Below are 13,549 nucleotides of genomic sequence, written 5' to 3'. Positions count from 1 at the left end.
TGAATGGCAGGTACCTTTTGGAGATTTCAAGGCTTAAGAAACCATATTTCTAAGGTGAGAAGAGAAAGATTTAAAAAGGGCACAAGGGGCAACTTCTTTTTACACAGAGAGTGGTTTGTGTGTGGAATGAACTGTTGTAGGAAGTGCTGGATCTGGGTACAGATGCAACATTCAAAAGGCATTTAGAGAAGTACATGTATAGGAAAGGTTTGGAGGGATATGGGCCAAGTGCAGGCAGGTGGGACTAGTTTAGATTGGGATTATGGTTGGCATGGACTGGTTGGACCAAAGGGTTTGTTTCCGTGTCGGGCAGCCCAGTGGCTCAGTGGTTAGCACTGCTGCCTCACAGCGCCAGGGACCTGGGTTCCATTCCCACCTCAGCTGACTGTCTGTGTGGAGTTTGCACATTCTCCCCGTGGGTTTCCTCCGTCTGCTCCGGTTTCCTCCCACAGTCCAACCATGTGCGGGTTAAGATGAATTGGCCATGCTAAATTGCCCGTAGTGTTCAGAGATGGGTAGGTTCGGTGCATTAGTCAGGGGTAACTGTAGGGTCGTATGGGTCTGGGTGGGTTAGGCCCAATGGCCTGTTATCGCACTGTAGGGATTCTATGATATTCTACGTCTGTCCGAACTTCACTTTCCTGCCATATCCCCGTATTCCTTAATTCCCTTAGATACAATGATCTCATGGGTGCCTTCCCTTCTCAGTGGTTGGACTCGAGTTGCCATCGTGCTGAGTGTGGCACTCCGGTGATTCTTATAACCTAACGTCTTTGCACCTTTTTTGGGATGGTCTTTAGTGTCCTTTGATAGATAGATCGATCAGGTTCGGTCATTCTGATTGATCAGACCTGACTAGGGTCCTTCATTCCTGGAGGTGCTGGGTGCACATAGTCTCCTCCAAATAAGGCTGTGAGGCTCCCCTGTGTCTGGTACACACCTCGATGTTTCTGATCGCCCTGAGGATGACATTCCATTGGCTCCTCCATTTGAATCCAAGTTCAGGTGTGTATTGTAGGGTCTGCTGCACCTAGGTTGGCTTCACCCTGTCTGAATTCTGCAGCATGTTTATTAGGGCGGTGCAGGTAGGGCAGCATCCGAGGAGCATTCTAACCCTGACTCTAATCTCCAGCATCTGCAGTCCCCACTTATGCTGTGCATGTTTATTAGCTCAGCCACTTGGCTCAAGGCTTGTCCCAATTTCCCAGCATGCCTTAAGTCATTGTCCAAACTTTGTAAATCCATCATAAAGTCATTATGTTGAGCAGCCCGTCTGCCATATGCCCGTATTCCTTAATTCCCTTAGATGCCAAACATCTGTTGGTCTGAGTCTTGAATCTACTCGACAATGGAGCATCCGTAGCTGTCTTGGGTAAAGAATTCTGACACACTGAGGGAAGAAATTCCTCCTCGCCTCCGTCCTAAATAAATCCTATTTCTAAATTCTGCGCACACTCTCTGAGTAGGTAAAAACAATGACTGCAGATGCTGAAAATCAAATACTGGATTAGTGGTGCTGGAAGAGCACAGCAGTTCAGGCAGCATCCAACGAGCAGCGAAATCAACGTTTCGGGCAAAAGCCCTTCATCAGGAAGGGTCATCTCTGAGTGTCTACCCAGTGGCACCTCTTAAGACCTTTAAACATTTCAATCAGATGGTCCCACCTTCTTTTAAACTCAGTTTGCACCCAGTTACTTCATCAAAATACATAAGATCGTGAGGGGCCTTGACCAGGCAGATGTGGAAAGGGATGTTTCGTGTTGTGGGAGAATCTAGAACGAGAGGTCACAGTTTTAAAATAAGAGGGTTCCCATTTAATCTGCGGACGAAGAAATCTTGTTTTTCTCTCGGGGGCCTTGAGTCTTTGAAATTCCTTTCCTCAAAAGGCAGCGATGCAGTATTTTTAAGGCAGAGATAGATTATCAAGGGGACGAAAGATTATCAGGGGGTACGCAGGAGTTGAGGTTAAAATCAGGTCAGCCAATGATCTTATTCATTAGAGGGGCAGGCTCTAAGTAGGGTCTACTCTTCTTCCAATGTTCAATATCTCCTCAAAGGGCAATCCCTTTGTCTCAGGAATCAGTGTCGTAAACCTTTGTTGTGCTCCCTTTGCAGCAAGTTTACCCTTCCTCGGGTGTTAATCGAGAAACATACATCTATAGGAGCTGGCATTTTGTAAGTACTTTATCTTTAGTGAGTGAACCTCTAGCATTGGTTGTTCAGTGGTTAGCGCTGCTGCCTCACAGCATCAGGGTTCGCTCCCACCCTTGGGCCAACTGTCTGCGTGGAGTTTGCACATTCTCCCCGTATCTGTGTGGGTTTTCTCCGGGTGCTCCGGTTTCCTCCCACAGTCCAAAGACGTGCAGATTAGGGTGGCTTGGCCATACTAAATTATTAATAGCGTCCAAGAGTAGGCTAGGTAGATAAGCCATGGTAGATGTGGGGTTATGGAATATGCTGGATCTGGGTGGGATGCTCTTTGGAGGATTGGTGCAGATTCAATGGGCTGAATGGCTTGTCTCCGCTTCGCAGGGATTCTGTGATGTTCACCAGCCTAGTCAGTGACCAGGCCACTGGTCAGCAGCGGTCTTGACTGATGCGCAGTAGTCGTAAAACTAGTCTAGATGCAACTATTTTTCATTCCTAAACCACCAGGGGGCATGTTTAGGCTAAATGCAATGGTGAGATAGTGCTCTCCGACTCAGTGGGAGTGAGAGCACTACCCATGGCTCGGTACTTCCTGTATAACGTGCCTACACGTTTCTGCCCCCGTACCAGGTCGACATCCGGTTCCCACCGCCTGGCTCCGACGACCCAAACCGTGTGACAGTAACTGGGCTCCCCGAGCATGTTGACAATGCCATCGACCATCTGCTCAACCTAGAGGAAGAATACGTAAGTCCTCACACCTTTACTGCACCAGTTTGTACATCGATCCTCCCGGGAATAGAGAAAACCCGGCTCTCAGGGTCAAATCAGGCGAGGCTGAGAGAGAGAGGGAGGAAGGGAGGGGATGTGTGTGTGAGGGGTGTGTATGAGTATCTGTATGTGTGTGTGTGTGTATCTGTGAGAGGGGTGTATGAGTATCTGTATGTGAGTGTGTATCTGTATGTGTGTGTGTATCTGTGTGAGGGGTGTATGGGGGTGTATGAGTATCTGTATGTGTGTGTGTCTGTGTGAAAGGTGTATGTGTGTGTGTGTGAAGGGTATATGAGTATCTGTATGTGTGTGTGTGTGTGTGTATCTGTGTGAGGGGTGTGTATCTGTGTGAGGGGTGTATGAGTATCTGTATGTGTGTGTGTATCTGTGTGAGGGGTGTATGTGTGTGTGTGAGGGGTGTATGAGTATCTGTATGTGTGTGTGTCTGTGTGAAAGGTGTATGTGTGTGTGTGAGGGGTGTATGAGTATCTGTATGTGTGTGTGTGTCTGTGTGAGGGGGGGTGTATGTGCCTGAGTATCTGTATGTGTGTGAGGGTGTGTCTGTGTGTGTGTGTGTGAGGGGTGTATGAGTATCTGTATGTGTGTGTGTGTCTGTGTGAGGGGTGTGTGTGTGCCTGAGTATCTGTATGTGTGTGTGTCTGTGTGAGGGTGTGTCTGTGTATGTGTGTGTGAGGGGTGTATGAGTATCTGTATGTGTGTGTGTGTATCTGTGTTAGGGTGTGTGTGTGAGAGGGGTGTATGAGTATCTGTATGTGTGTGTGTCTGTGTGAGGGGTTGTGTGTGTGCCTGAGTGTATGTGTGTGTCTGTGTGAGGGGGTGTGTGCCTGTGTATCTGTGTGTGTGTGTGTGTGTGTCTATGTAAGGGAGTGTATGAGTATCTGTATGTGTGTGTGTGTGTGTCTGTGTGAGGGGGTGTGTGCCTCAGTATCTATATGTGTGTGTCTGTCTGTCTGTCTGTGTGAGGGGGTGTGTGCCTGAGTATCTGTATGTGCGTGTGTGTCTGTGTGAGGGTGTGTGTACCTGAGTATCTGTATGTGGGTGTGTGTGCCTGAGTATCTATGTGTGTGTGTGTCTGTCTGTCTGTCTGTGTGAGGGTGTGCGCGCCTGAGTATCTGTGTGTGTGTGTGTGTGAGAGGGGGTGTGTGCCTGAGTATCTGTGTGCGTATGTTTGTGTTTGTCTGTGTGATGTATGTGTCTGAGTATCTCTGTGTGTGTGTGTGTGTGTGTGTATATATATGTGTGTGTGTGTATGTGTGAGGGGGTGTGTGGCTGAGTATCTGTATGTGTGTGTGTCTGTGTGTGTGTGTGAGGGGGTGTGTGCCTGAGTATCTGTATGTGTGTGTGTGTGAGGAGGTGTGTGCCTGAGTATCTGTGTGTGTGTCTGTGTGTGTGTGTGAGGGGGTGTGTGCCTGAGTATCTGTATGTGTGTGTGTGAGGGGGTGTGTGCCTGAGTATCTGTATGTGTGTCTGTGTGTGTGCATAGTAGCTATATTATGAGACTTGTCATCCCAAGATCTGGTTTGGTGACCCAAAGGTGAGAGTTCCAATCCTACTGCAGAAGCTGAGGAATTCACATTAAATAAACCGGGAATTAATAATGTCTCAGTAATTGTGACTGCGATCATTGTTGTTACAAAAAGGATTGTACCAGTGCAGTAATAATGTCCCAGTCTTTGGGATAGAAGGCAGGTTGATCTGGGTGTAACTCCAAGACAGGTGGGACTTGAACTAGGGGTAGCAGGCACAGGCATGCTCACGCTCTGGCAATATGTCATAATGTGTTCCAACAGGTTGATTAAAAATAATCCCAGCTTTTGGAAATCTGCCACCTCTATCCAGCCTGGCCTATGGGTGAGCCCTGACCTAAAGTCTCAGTAGCTGTTTGAAATAACCAAGCAACCAGTCTTGTCCGTTTCTCAAGGGCAGTTGTACACACCTTCGCTCAGACACAGAGACACCACTTACACTCTGCGGTGTAAGTGCAATGACGAGCAGAAACTAACAAAACTCCGCACATTTTGCATTGACATTTGTTTTAATGATGATTTTATTAAGGGTGACTCAGTGGTTAGCACTGCTACCTCTCAGCACCAGCGACCCAGGATCAATTCCAGCCTCGGGGAACTGTCTGTGTGGAGTTTGCACATTCTTCCCGTGTCTGCGTGGGTTTCCCTCCACTTCCCTCCACCAGTCCATAGATGTGCAGGATAGGTGGACTGGCCATGCTAAATTGCTCATGGTGCCCAGGGATGTTCAGGCTAGGTGGGTTAGCCGTGGGAAAAATGCAGGGTTACAGGGATAGGCTAGGGAGGTGGGCTGCTCTTTGGAGGGTCGGTGTGGAGTTGATGGGTCAAATGGCCTGTTTCCACTCTGGAGGGATTCTATGACTCACTGATGACATTATAGTGGAAATGTGATCACTCGGGATTAGGTCTAATTTAATTTTGTTTTAATGAATTCAGACCCAAGTATCTTGTTTGTTATTTATTGGTGATAATTTGGCAAGTACAGCAAACTTCCTTTTAACCGGCACCTTATGAACTGTCACTCTCAATAAATGGGAAAAAATTATACACCTCAAATACCGTGGAGTTGACCGTATTATTCTGTCCAGTCATTATCCTTTTATAATTTACTTAGCTCAATGTAAATTTATTTGATCAATCGAACGGCCACACAAAATATCAACAGATGACTCAATTTCTCTTCAAATATTGCAATCTCCGAGTAGTCAGTTGAGGGTGAGAGTGAGAAGGCTGTCAGCCAGTGAGGTTTATTTTAGGCAATGATACGTTATAATTTTAGTATAACAGTGACGTGTATATCTCCTGGATTACATTGTTTTTATGTTAATTATGTCGACCTCTTGATTATCCAAGCTGTCTGATCAACTACACACTCCCATGGGTGCTGGATAATCAAAACGTTTTCTGTATTTGGTTCGTAAATGCCGATTATGTTGTCTTCAGCTGTTGACGGTTTCTATTTTCGGCAGTTTTTACTGAAACGATGATTCAGCTAAAAACCGTTGCCGAGTCCCAGGTTATGCTCTGACCGATCTGAACTTTCAGTCCATTTTTACCCACCTTGCCCCGGACTGCTACGGGAACCAGCAGCAGGAGCAGTTCCTTTGAATCTGCCCCGTCGCTCCACCAGAATTTGGCTGATCTGAATTTGGCCTCAACTCTCTGCTATTCCGCTCTGCCCCACCACCCTCGTCTTCCCCCCTCCCCCCCCCCCCCCCCCCCCCCCTCCACTAACCATGAATGCCATGAATGACTCAGCGTCCAGTGCTCTCTGGGGAGAATAATTCTCATTGCCTTCTGAGAGAAAAAGGAGTTACCTCCCCTCGGTACTTCCATTTGTAATTTAATTCATTCACGGGATGTGGATGTCTGGCCAGTCCAGCATTTCCTGCCCATCCCTAATTTCCCAGAGGGCACTGAGATGTCAACCATATCGCGGTTAGCGGAGAGTTCCCCATATCCTGCATTTTGAAAGCTTTCCATTGGCTGTGATGCACCTCGGAGGCATCCTCAGGTGGAAGAGGGTACTATCAAAAGGACCTCCCCCCCTCTTTCTCGTCCCCCTTGTGCAATCATTTCCTCTTAGTCTGGGCAGATGCTCTCAAACCCCACCACGACATTCAAGTTCAGGAAACAAAACTGGAGTTGCACAAAAGTTGGTCTCAATGGAATGGTGACGACTGGCCCGCCAATCGGGAAGGAGATCTGCCCACCTTACCCGGTGTGGTCTACTTGTGACCCCACGGTGATGTGGTTCACTCTTGACCACCTCCTGAAATGGCTGAGTTCAAGGCTGACTGGAGACGGGCCTTGCCAGCGATGCGCCCTGAAGCCATGAAAGAATTGCTAAAGGTCTCTCCTCAGTGCCTCTGAACACAGTTCCCTTTTCGGCCTCTCTCTCTCTCTCTCTCTCTCTCTCTCTGCTGTGTAGATGATGGCGATCGTGGAGTCGGAGACAATGGCGGCGTACATGAAGCCCCCGTCCCGGTTGGAGGAAGAGCCCCGAGGCTCGACGAGAGGCTTTGTGGTGAGAGACGCTCCATGGAACGCCCCCGGCAACAAGGTGAGCACTGGGAATTGTCCGGGCTCGGAGTTGCCGGAGTGGGGCTGGTGGGGCAGACAGGCACCACACGAACTTCCCAAACTCTCCCTCGTCTGTGGGGAGACGCTGGTGCAGCGGAGCTAGGAATCCATAGGTGTAAGAAATTAAACTCAGCGAATCTATCTGGAATCGCAGAAACCTTACAGTGTGGAAGCGGGTCATTCGGCCCATCGAGTCATCACCGACCCTCCAAAGAGCATCCCACCTGAACCCACCCTGTTCCTGTAACCCTGCATTTCCCATGGCCAAACTACCTAGCCTGCATCCCTGGATGCTATGGGACAATTTCCCACAGCTAACCCACCTAACCTGCACATCCCTGGACAGTATGGGACAATTTCCCGCAGTGAATCCACTGAACCTGCGCGTCCCTGGACACCATGGGATAATTTCCCACAGCTAACACACCTAACCTGTGCATCCCTGGATGCTATGGGACAATTTCCCACAGCTAATCCGCCCTAACCTGCGTGCCCATGGACACGATGGGACAATTTCCCACAGCTGATCCACCCTAACCTGCATGTCCCTGGACAGTACGGGACAATTTCCCACAGCTAATCCACCCTAACTTGCATGTCCCTGGACAGTACAGGACAATTTCCCACAGCTAATCCACCCTAACCTGCGCATCCCTGGACACTGTGAGACAATTTCCCATAGCCAACCCATCTAACCTGCACGTCCCTGGACACTGTAGGACAATTTCCCTTGACTAACCCCCCTAACCTGCACATCCTTAGACACTATGGGACAATTTCCCACAGCTAATGCACCTAACCTACGCATCTTATGGGACAAGTTCCCGTGTCTAACCCACCCAACCTATGCATCCCTGGACACTATGGGACCTTTGCCACAGCCAGTTCACCCTAACCTGCACATCTTTAGACTGTGGGAGGAAACCGGAGAACCCGGAGGAAACCCACGCAGACATGGGAAGAACATACAAACTTCACAGTTACCCGAGGGTGGAATCTATTGAATCTGGGCCCTGGCACTGTGAGGCTGCAGCACTAACTGCTGAGTCACAGTGCCGCGTAATCACAAGCTAGTCTCAGGAATGGTGACCATTCGAGGGGAAGGTGCCAGCTGTTGCCTTCATGTCCTCTAGGGAAGGAAATCCTCACCTGATCTGGCCCAACGTGAGACTCCAGACCCAGGCCCAGACGTGGCCGACTGTCACTGCCCTGGGACATGGGAAACCCCTTCATTCAAGGGGCGATTAGGGAGGGCGTGAGTGAGGCCCGCATCCCCCATTAAGGAGCCTGTAAGGTATCTGAAACAGATACGCTGACTCTGGAGAGGCGTCGGGCTGAAGGGGCTGAAATCTGACTGTCTGACTTGGCACTGTCTCCCTGCAGGCCCCAGACGTGAGCAGCGCAGAGGATTTCCCCATGTTTGGAACTGTGGTCACCCCCAGACAGGCGTCCGCCTGGGGCCCGAAGAAATTCTAGGGCCTTGAGCAGTCGGTAACTTTTGAGAAAAGCTTCTTGTCCAGTTAGAGGAAAAAAAAAGATTTTTTTTTGTGAATCTCAGTGTTCTTTTTCTGAAGCTTTGACTTGTCACAGTTTTCTATATAAAAAAATTGAAATGTCCAGAGGTATTAAGCTGCTGTACCACTGTCCTGTGTACCATCTGTTTCGAGAAAGAAAGGCAGAAAGCCATATTTCACTTAGTTTACAACAGCCCCCTTCCCCCTGCCCCCACCTTCACTCTCCCAGTCCTCAGTAGATTTCTCTTCAGAGCTGCACATGACAGGATCTGGGAACTTACCGCCCCAGCATGGGCTGACTGGTTCCCCACCGTGATGCTGCTTGTACTGAGTGAGATGTTGGCCAACCTGCTTCAGGATGGGTTCTCGGAGAATCGGGGTCTCTCGGCGAGCTCAGAAGCTGACCCTCCTCCCTTACACCCCACTCCCATCAGGCTTGCATGCCTGCTGTCTGGTACCATTCGAATCGCGGCTTTTACCGGCCTGTTCTCCTTCGGCCCTGCAGGGTCAGTCAGTTTCATGAAGCCTGCCTTATCGAGACTGCTCACTCACCTGGATACCTCTGAGGCAGTGGGAGGACTTGTTCCTTCTCTCTATCTCTCTCTGTCTTTCTCTTGTTCTTTGTCTCTCTTTCTCTCTTACTTTGCATCTTTCTTTCTGTCATTCTTTTTCTCTCTCTCATTCTTTCTCTCATTCTTTGCCTCTATCTCACGCTCTCATTCTTTCCCTCTCTCTCATTCTTTCTTTCTCTTTCCCTCTCTCTTTCTCTCATTTTTTGACTTTCTCTCATTCTTTCTCTCACTCAATCTCTCATTGTTTGTCTCTCACTCTCATTTTTTCACTCACTCTCATTCTTTCTCTCTCGTTCTTGTCTCTATCTCACTCTAATTCCATCTCATTCTCTCTCTCTCTCTCGTTCTTTCTCTCTCTGATTCTTGTCTCTATCTCACTCTAATTCTATCTCATTCTTTCTCTCTCTCATTCTTTCGGTCTCTCATTCTTGTCTCTATCTCGCTGTCTAATTTCTTTCTCTCTTTCTTTCTCTCTTTCTTTCTCTCTGTCATTCCTGCACCCCATCAATCTTTCTCATGCTAACTCTCATTCTTTCTCTCTCTCATTCTTTCTCTCTCTCTCTCTCTCTCTCTCTCTCTCTCTCTCTCAAAAAGGACCCATCAACCTTAGTATTTAGTCTTCATAAAGAAAAATACTTTAAGCCAAGAGACAGTCATGACAGGGGAGGGGAGGGAGGGGGATGGAGTTGGCAGGAGTGCGATGTTAGCCGGAGGGTGGGAGTGGGTGTGAATATCCGTGAGCTGGACATGAGCAGAATCCACCCACTCTGCAATGAGAGAGCTGGCCGGGGCTTTAACTGAACCTCTGGCCTGAACGTCAGACCTACAGCACATCGCGGGTAATACACCTCGAGCAGCTGAGAGGTTAATGTCTGTCTCCCGAGTTGCCAGCAGCAAGCCACACACCTTTTCTCTCCACTCCCCGGCTATTGGTTGTGATATTTCCCACACCATGCTGCCAATTAATGACAAGCCCCCCCCACCTCACCCCCCCCCCCACCCCACTGCTCCACACTCGAAGCTGCCATCTGGAAAGGAGATTCCCGGACTGAGCTGCCGTGGTTGAATGTTGTTGCACTAAAATAATGATTAGTAATTCCAACCCAATCCTAACGTTGAGGGTGAGTTTATTTTTTTAAAGGATGAAATTGAATTTTCCCAGAGGGGAGAGTGACTCGGAGGAGTTCAGCCTGGGGAGACCTGTCTTAGAAAAAGACTGTGACAACAGCTTAGGTTCATCCTTTTTCTATACTTCACTGTCTTTTGTCTGTCTGTCTGTTCGTCTCTCTCTCTCTCTCTATCACACACACACCCTCTCTCTCTCTCTCACTCAGACACACACCCTGCCTCTCTCGATGTCTCTCACCGTGTCTCTCTCTCTCTCTCTCTCACCCTGTCTCTCTCTCTCTCTTACACACCCCGTCTCTCTCTCTCTCTCTCACACGCCCTGCCTCCCTCACTCTATCTCTCTGTGTCTCACACTGCCTCACTTGCTTGCTCTCTCTCACCCTGTCTCTCTCTCTCTCACACACACACACACCGTGTCTCTCTGTCTCTCTCAACCTGCCTCCCTCATCGCTGTCTCTCTCTTTCACTCTGTCTCTCATTCTTTCTCTCTCTCATCTTATCCATTCCTTTCACCCAGTCTCACTGTCTTTCTGTATTTGTCTTCCTCTCTTTGTGTGTGTGTGTGTCTCTCTCTCTGTCCACCTCTCTCCCCCCCCCCCCCCCTGCCCCCGTCTGTCTCTTTCTGTCCACTCCAGGCCTCTTGTTGGGTCAGGCCCATCTCAATTCCCTCTCGCCGCCCAATTCCTACACCGTGTGCATCTATTATCCCTTGGTGACATCACAGACTTGGCCGGGTCTGTGTGACCACATCCTGCTGGTTGCTGCTGTCACAGTAAAGGGGACAGTACAGAGCTGAATCACCACAGAGAGGTCTCCCATTACCCCTCTGCAACAGGCTCAAAATTTGTCAAAGCCTCGCATCTTGTGAGCTAATGTTAGTTGATCTGTGACCAGCTTTCCGACAGTATTTACATTTTCTGTTTAAATGCACAGAAAGAGAAACCGATCTCTTGTTTTGTTTTGCATGCAACATCACTGTCAGATTTCTCTCGTGTGCAGAGCTGGCAGGGTTACTGCATCTCTGCGCGATTGTGTGCGAGAGAGAGTGTGTGTGTGTGTGTGTGTGTATCTCCGTATGTGTGTGTAAATACATAGCCAAGAATGTGCCCTGAAAAGGGCTTCTGGAGAATTCTCATTGAGTATGGAGGCTGCAGCATCACACTGTGATCCGAGTGAATCTCCCTCCTTTAGTCCCTCGCCCTCCTTACTGCCTCACAGCTCCATCCCTCCGTCTCCCAGACCACTGCCCACACCATTGAGAATCTCGCCTCCATCCAGAGTTGTTGTCCTGTGTGTGTGTTTGTTCCAGACCCCTTTCGGTCCCTTCAGAATGTGAAGCTCTTTGCAAGCACAGCAGTTGAGCAATGTCGAAGGAGTATTTGAGCCTGACTGTGAAGAGATGTCTGGGCTGTGTAAGGGTGGGATTGAGTCCAGACACAATTCTCAAACCCCTTCCCTTCCCAGCCCTGACCACCGCGATCTCCCCTCGGTGTGGGACCACACACTGTTGTCATTCAGAGGGGAAGCGTTGCTCTGAAGCAATGTGATGATCCCAAAGGGCTACAATTGTGGTCCCTCTCAATTCTTTCTAGCCAGTAGACTGGCACTGTTGCAGGTTATGCAGGAATTTGCCAGCCTTCCCTCCCTCACGTCCCTCACTTTTCTTTCTCTTCTTTTCACTCCTCTCTTTCCTTTACCCTTTGCACATCTCACCTCCTCTCCTTTCCTTCTCCCAGATTTTTGCCATCCTTTTGTCTGTCAGACCATCCTTTCTCTCTCCTTCTATCCCTCTGTTTCTCTCTCTCTCCTTATCTGTCTACTTTCTCTCTCCACTCTTCATCCTCTTCCTTTTGCCCCCTCCATCTCCTTTCCAGTTTCTCTCCCCATTCCCCCCCTCTCTTTCTCTCTCTCCTTTCCCGTCTCTCCTTACCCCTTTCTTTCCTTTCCCGCTCTCTCTTTCCCCTCTCCTTCCATCCCTCTCTCTTCCCTTCCATTCCTCTCTCTTTCCTTGCTCCCCTGCCTCCCCGTTCCCCCTCGCTCTCCTTTCCCCCCCTCTCTCACTCATTTCCCCCTCTTTTCTCCCTCTCTCTCCTAACCCCTCTGTCATGTTCAGCTACTCTCACATTTCCCCCTCTCTCTCCATCCCTCCCCCCCTCCTTCCGTCACACTCTCTCCTTCCCTCCTCTGTCCTTCCTCCTCTCTCTCTCTTTCTGCTTCTCTCTCCTTCCGCCTTTCTCTCTCTCCTTCCCTCTCCCTATCCCCTTCAGTCTCTCTCTTTCCCCTCCCTATGTGTTTCTTTCCTTCCCTCCCTCCTTCACTCTCTGTCCTTTCCCCTTCCTTCTCTCCCTCGCCCCGTCCCACTAAAAGATACAGATTTTATTGCGCATTTCTGTTTGTATAAGAAGTGGCTGAAGTTGGTTCTTTTAGAATGAGCAAGACCCAAATGCCATTCTCCTTTTTATTTAGAAAAAGAAAATTTTTAATTAATATTAAATTTAAGCTGGATTTAAATTATTTTAAGAAAGAAACGAGGCACTCTCTGATTTAAGTTTTAAAAAGACACATAAAAAGCAAGGTGGAGGTTTCCAGTCGGACTTGGAAACAGTCCTGTGTGAGAGAAGGTTAAAATCCAAACCAGTGCAAGGAGGAAATTGAGATAAAACACATTGGCCTTAAAAATGATTGAAGAATATGCAAATGTATAGGTCACATGGTGACACTGGACTTTTATAATTCCAAATAAAATGGGATGAGAGAATCGAGGGTCTGCGTGTTATTCAACCTCAGTTTGTGTCATCTGGCTCAGCTTTCAGTTATTGTACCTGCCGGGTGCAACATCCCACTGGCACTACCCCCTCCCCATCCCCTGGCACTGCCCCCTCCTCCCCTTCCCCTCCCCGGCACTGCCCCCTCCTCCCCCTTGCACTGCCCCCCCTCCCCCTCGCCTCCCCCTGGCACTGCCCCTTCCCCTCCCCTCCCCTGGCACTGCCCCCTTCTCCACCTCCCCTCCCCCAGTAATGCCCCTCCTCCCCTCCCCCAGCAATGCCTCCTCCCATTCCCTCCCCTGGGACTGCCCCTCCCCTCACCCAGCAATGCCCCACCTCCCCTCCCCCTGGCAATGCCCCAGTCACCTTCCATCCCCCAACAATGACCCCTTTGCCCCCTCCCATCCCCTCCCACGGCACTGCCCCCTTCTCCACCTCCCCTCCCTCAGCAATGCTCCCTTCTCCACCTCCCCTCCCCTGGCACTGCCTCCTTCTCCACCTCCCCTCCCCCGGCAATGTCC

The 13,549-nt window shown here is 49.5% G+C and overlaps 1 protein-coding gene across 3 annotated transcripts in view; it reads left to right on the top strand.

The window, feature by feature from the left end:
- LOC140492493 (vigilin-like) overlaps nt 1-13,021 on the top strand; it is a 115,938-nt gene extending 102,917 nt beyond the window's left edge. For all 3 annotated transcript variants that reach the window (XM_072591383.1, XM_072591382.1, XM_072591384.1), the window contains 3 exons: nt 2,779-2,895; nt 6,898-7,029; nt 8,433-13,021. In XM_072591383.1, the coding sequence (XP_072447484.1) occupies nt 2,779-2,895; nt 6,898-7,029; nt 8,433-8,525 (342 nt within the window). In that variant the 3' untranslated portion in view covers nt 8,526-13,021. The remainder of the gene's footprint in view (nt 1-2,778; nt 2,896-6,897; nt 7,030-8,432) is intronic.
- The last annotated feature ends 528 nt before the right edge of the window (nt 13,022-13,549 follow it).

Source organism: Chiloscyllium punctatum, chromosome 21 (assembly GCF_047496795.1).
Source record: "Chiloscyllium punctatum isolate Juve2018m chromosome 21, sChiPun1.3, whole genome shotgun sequence".
In the NCBI taxonomy this organism is placed as follows: domain Eukaryota; kingdom Metazoa; phylum Chordata; class Chondrichthyes; order Orectolobiformes; family Hemiscylliidae; genus Chiloscyllium; species Chiloscyllium punctatum.
The sequence above is the reverse complement of the archived record's forward strand: the minus strand, read 5'-3'. Positions and strand labels throughout refer to the sequence as shown.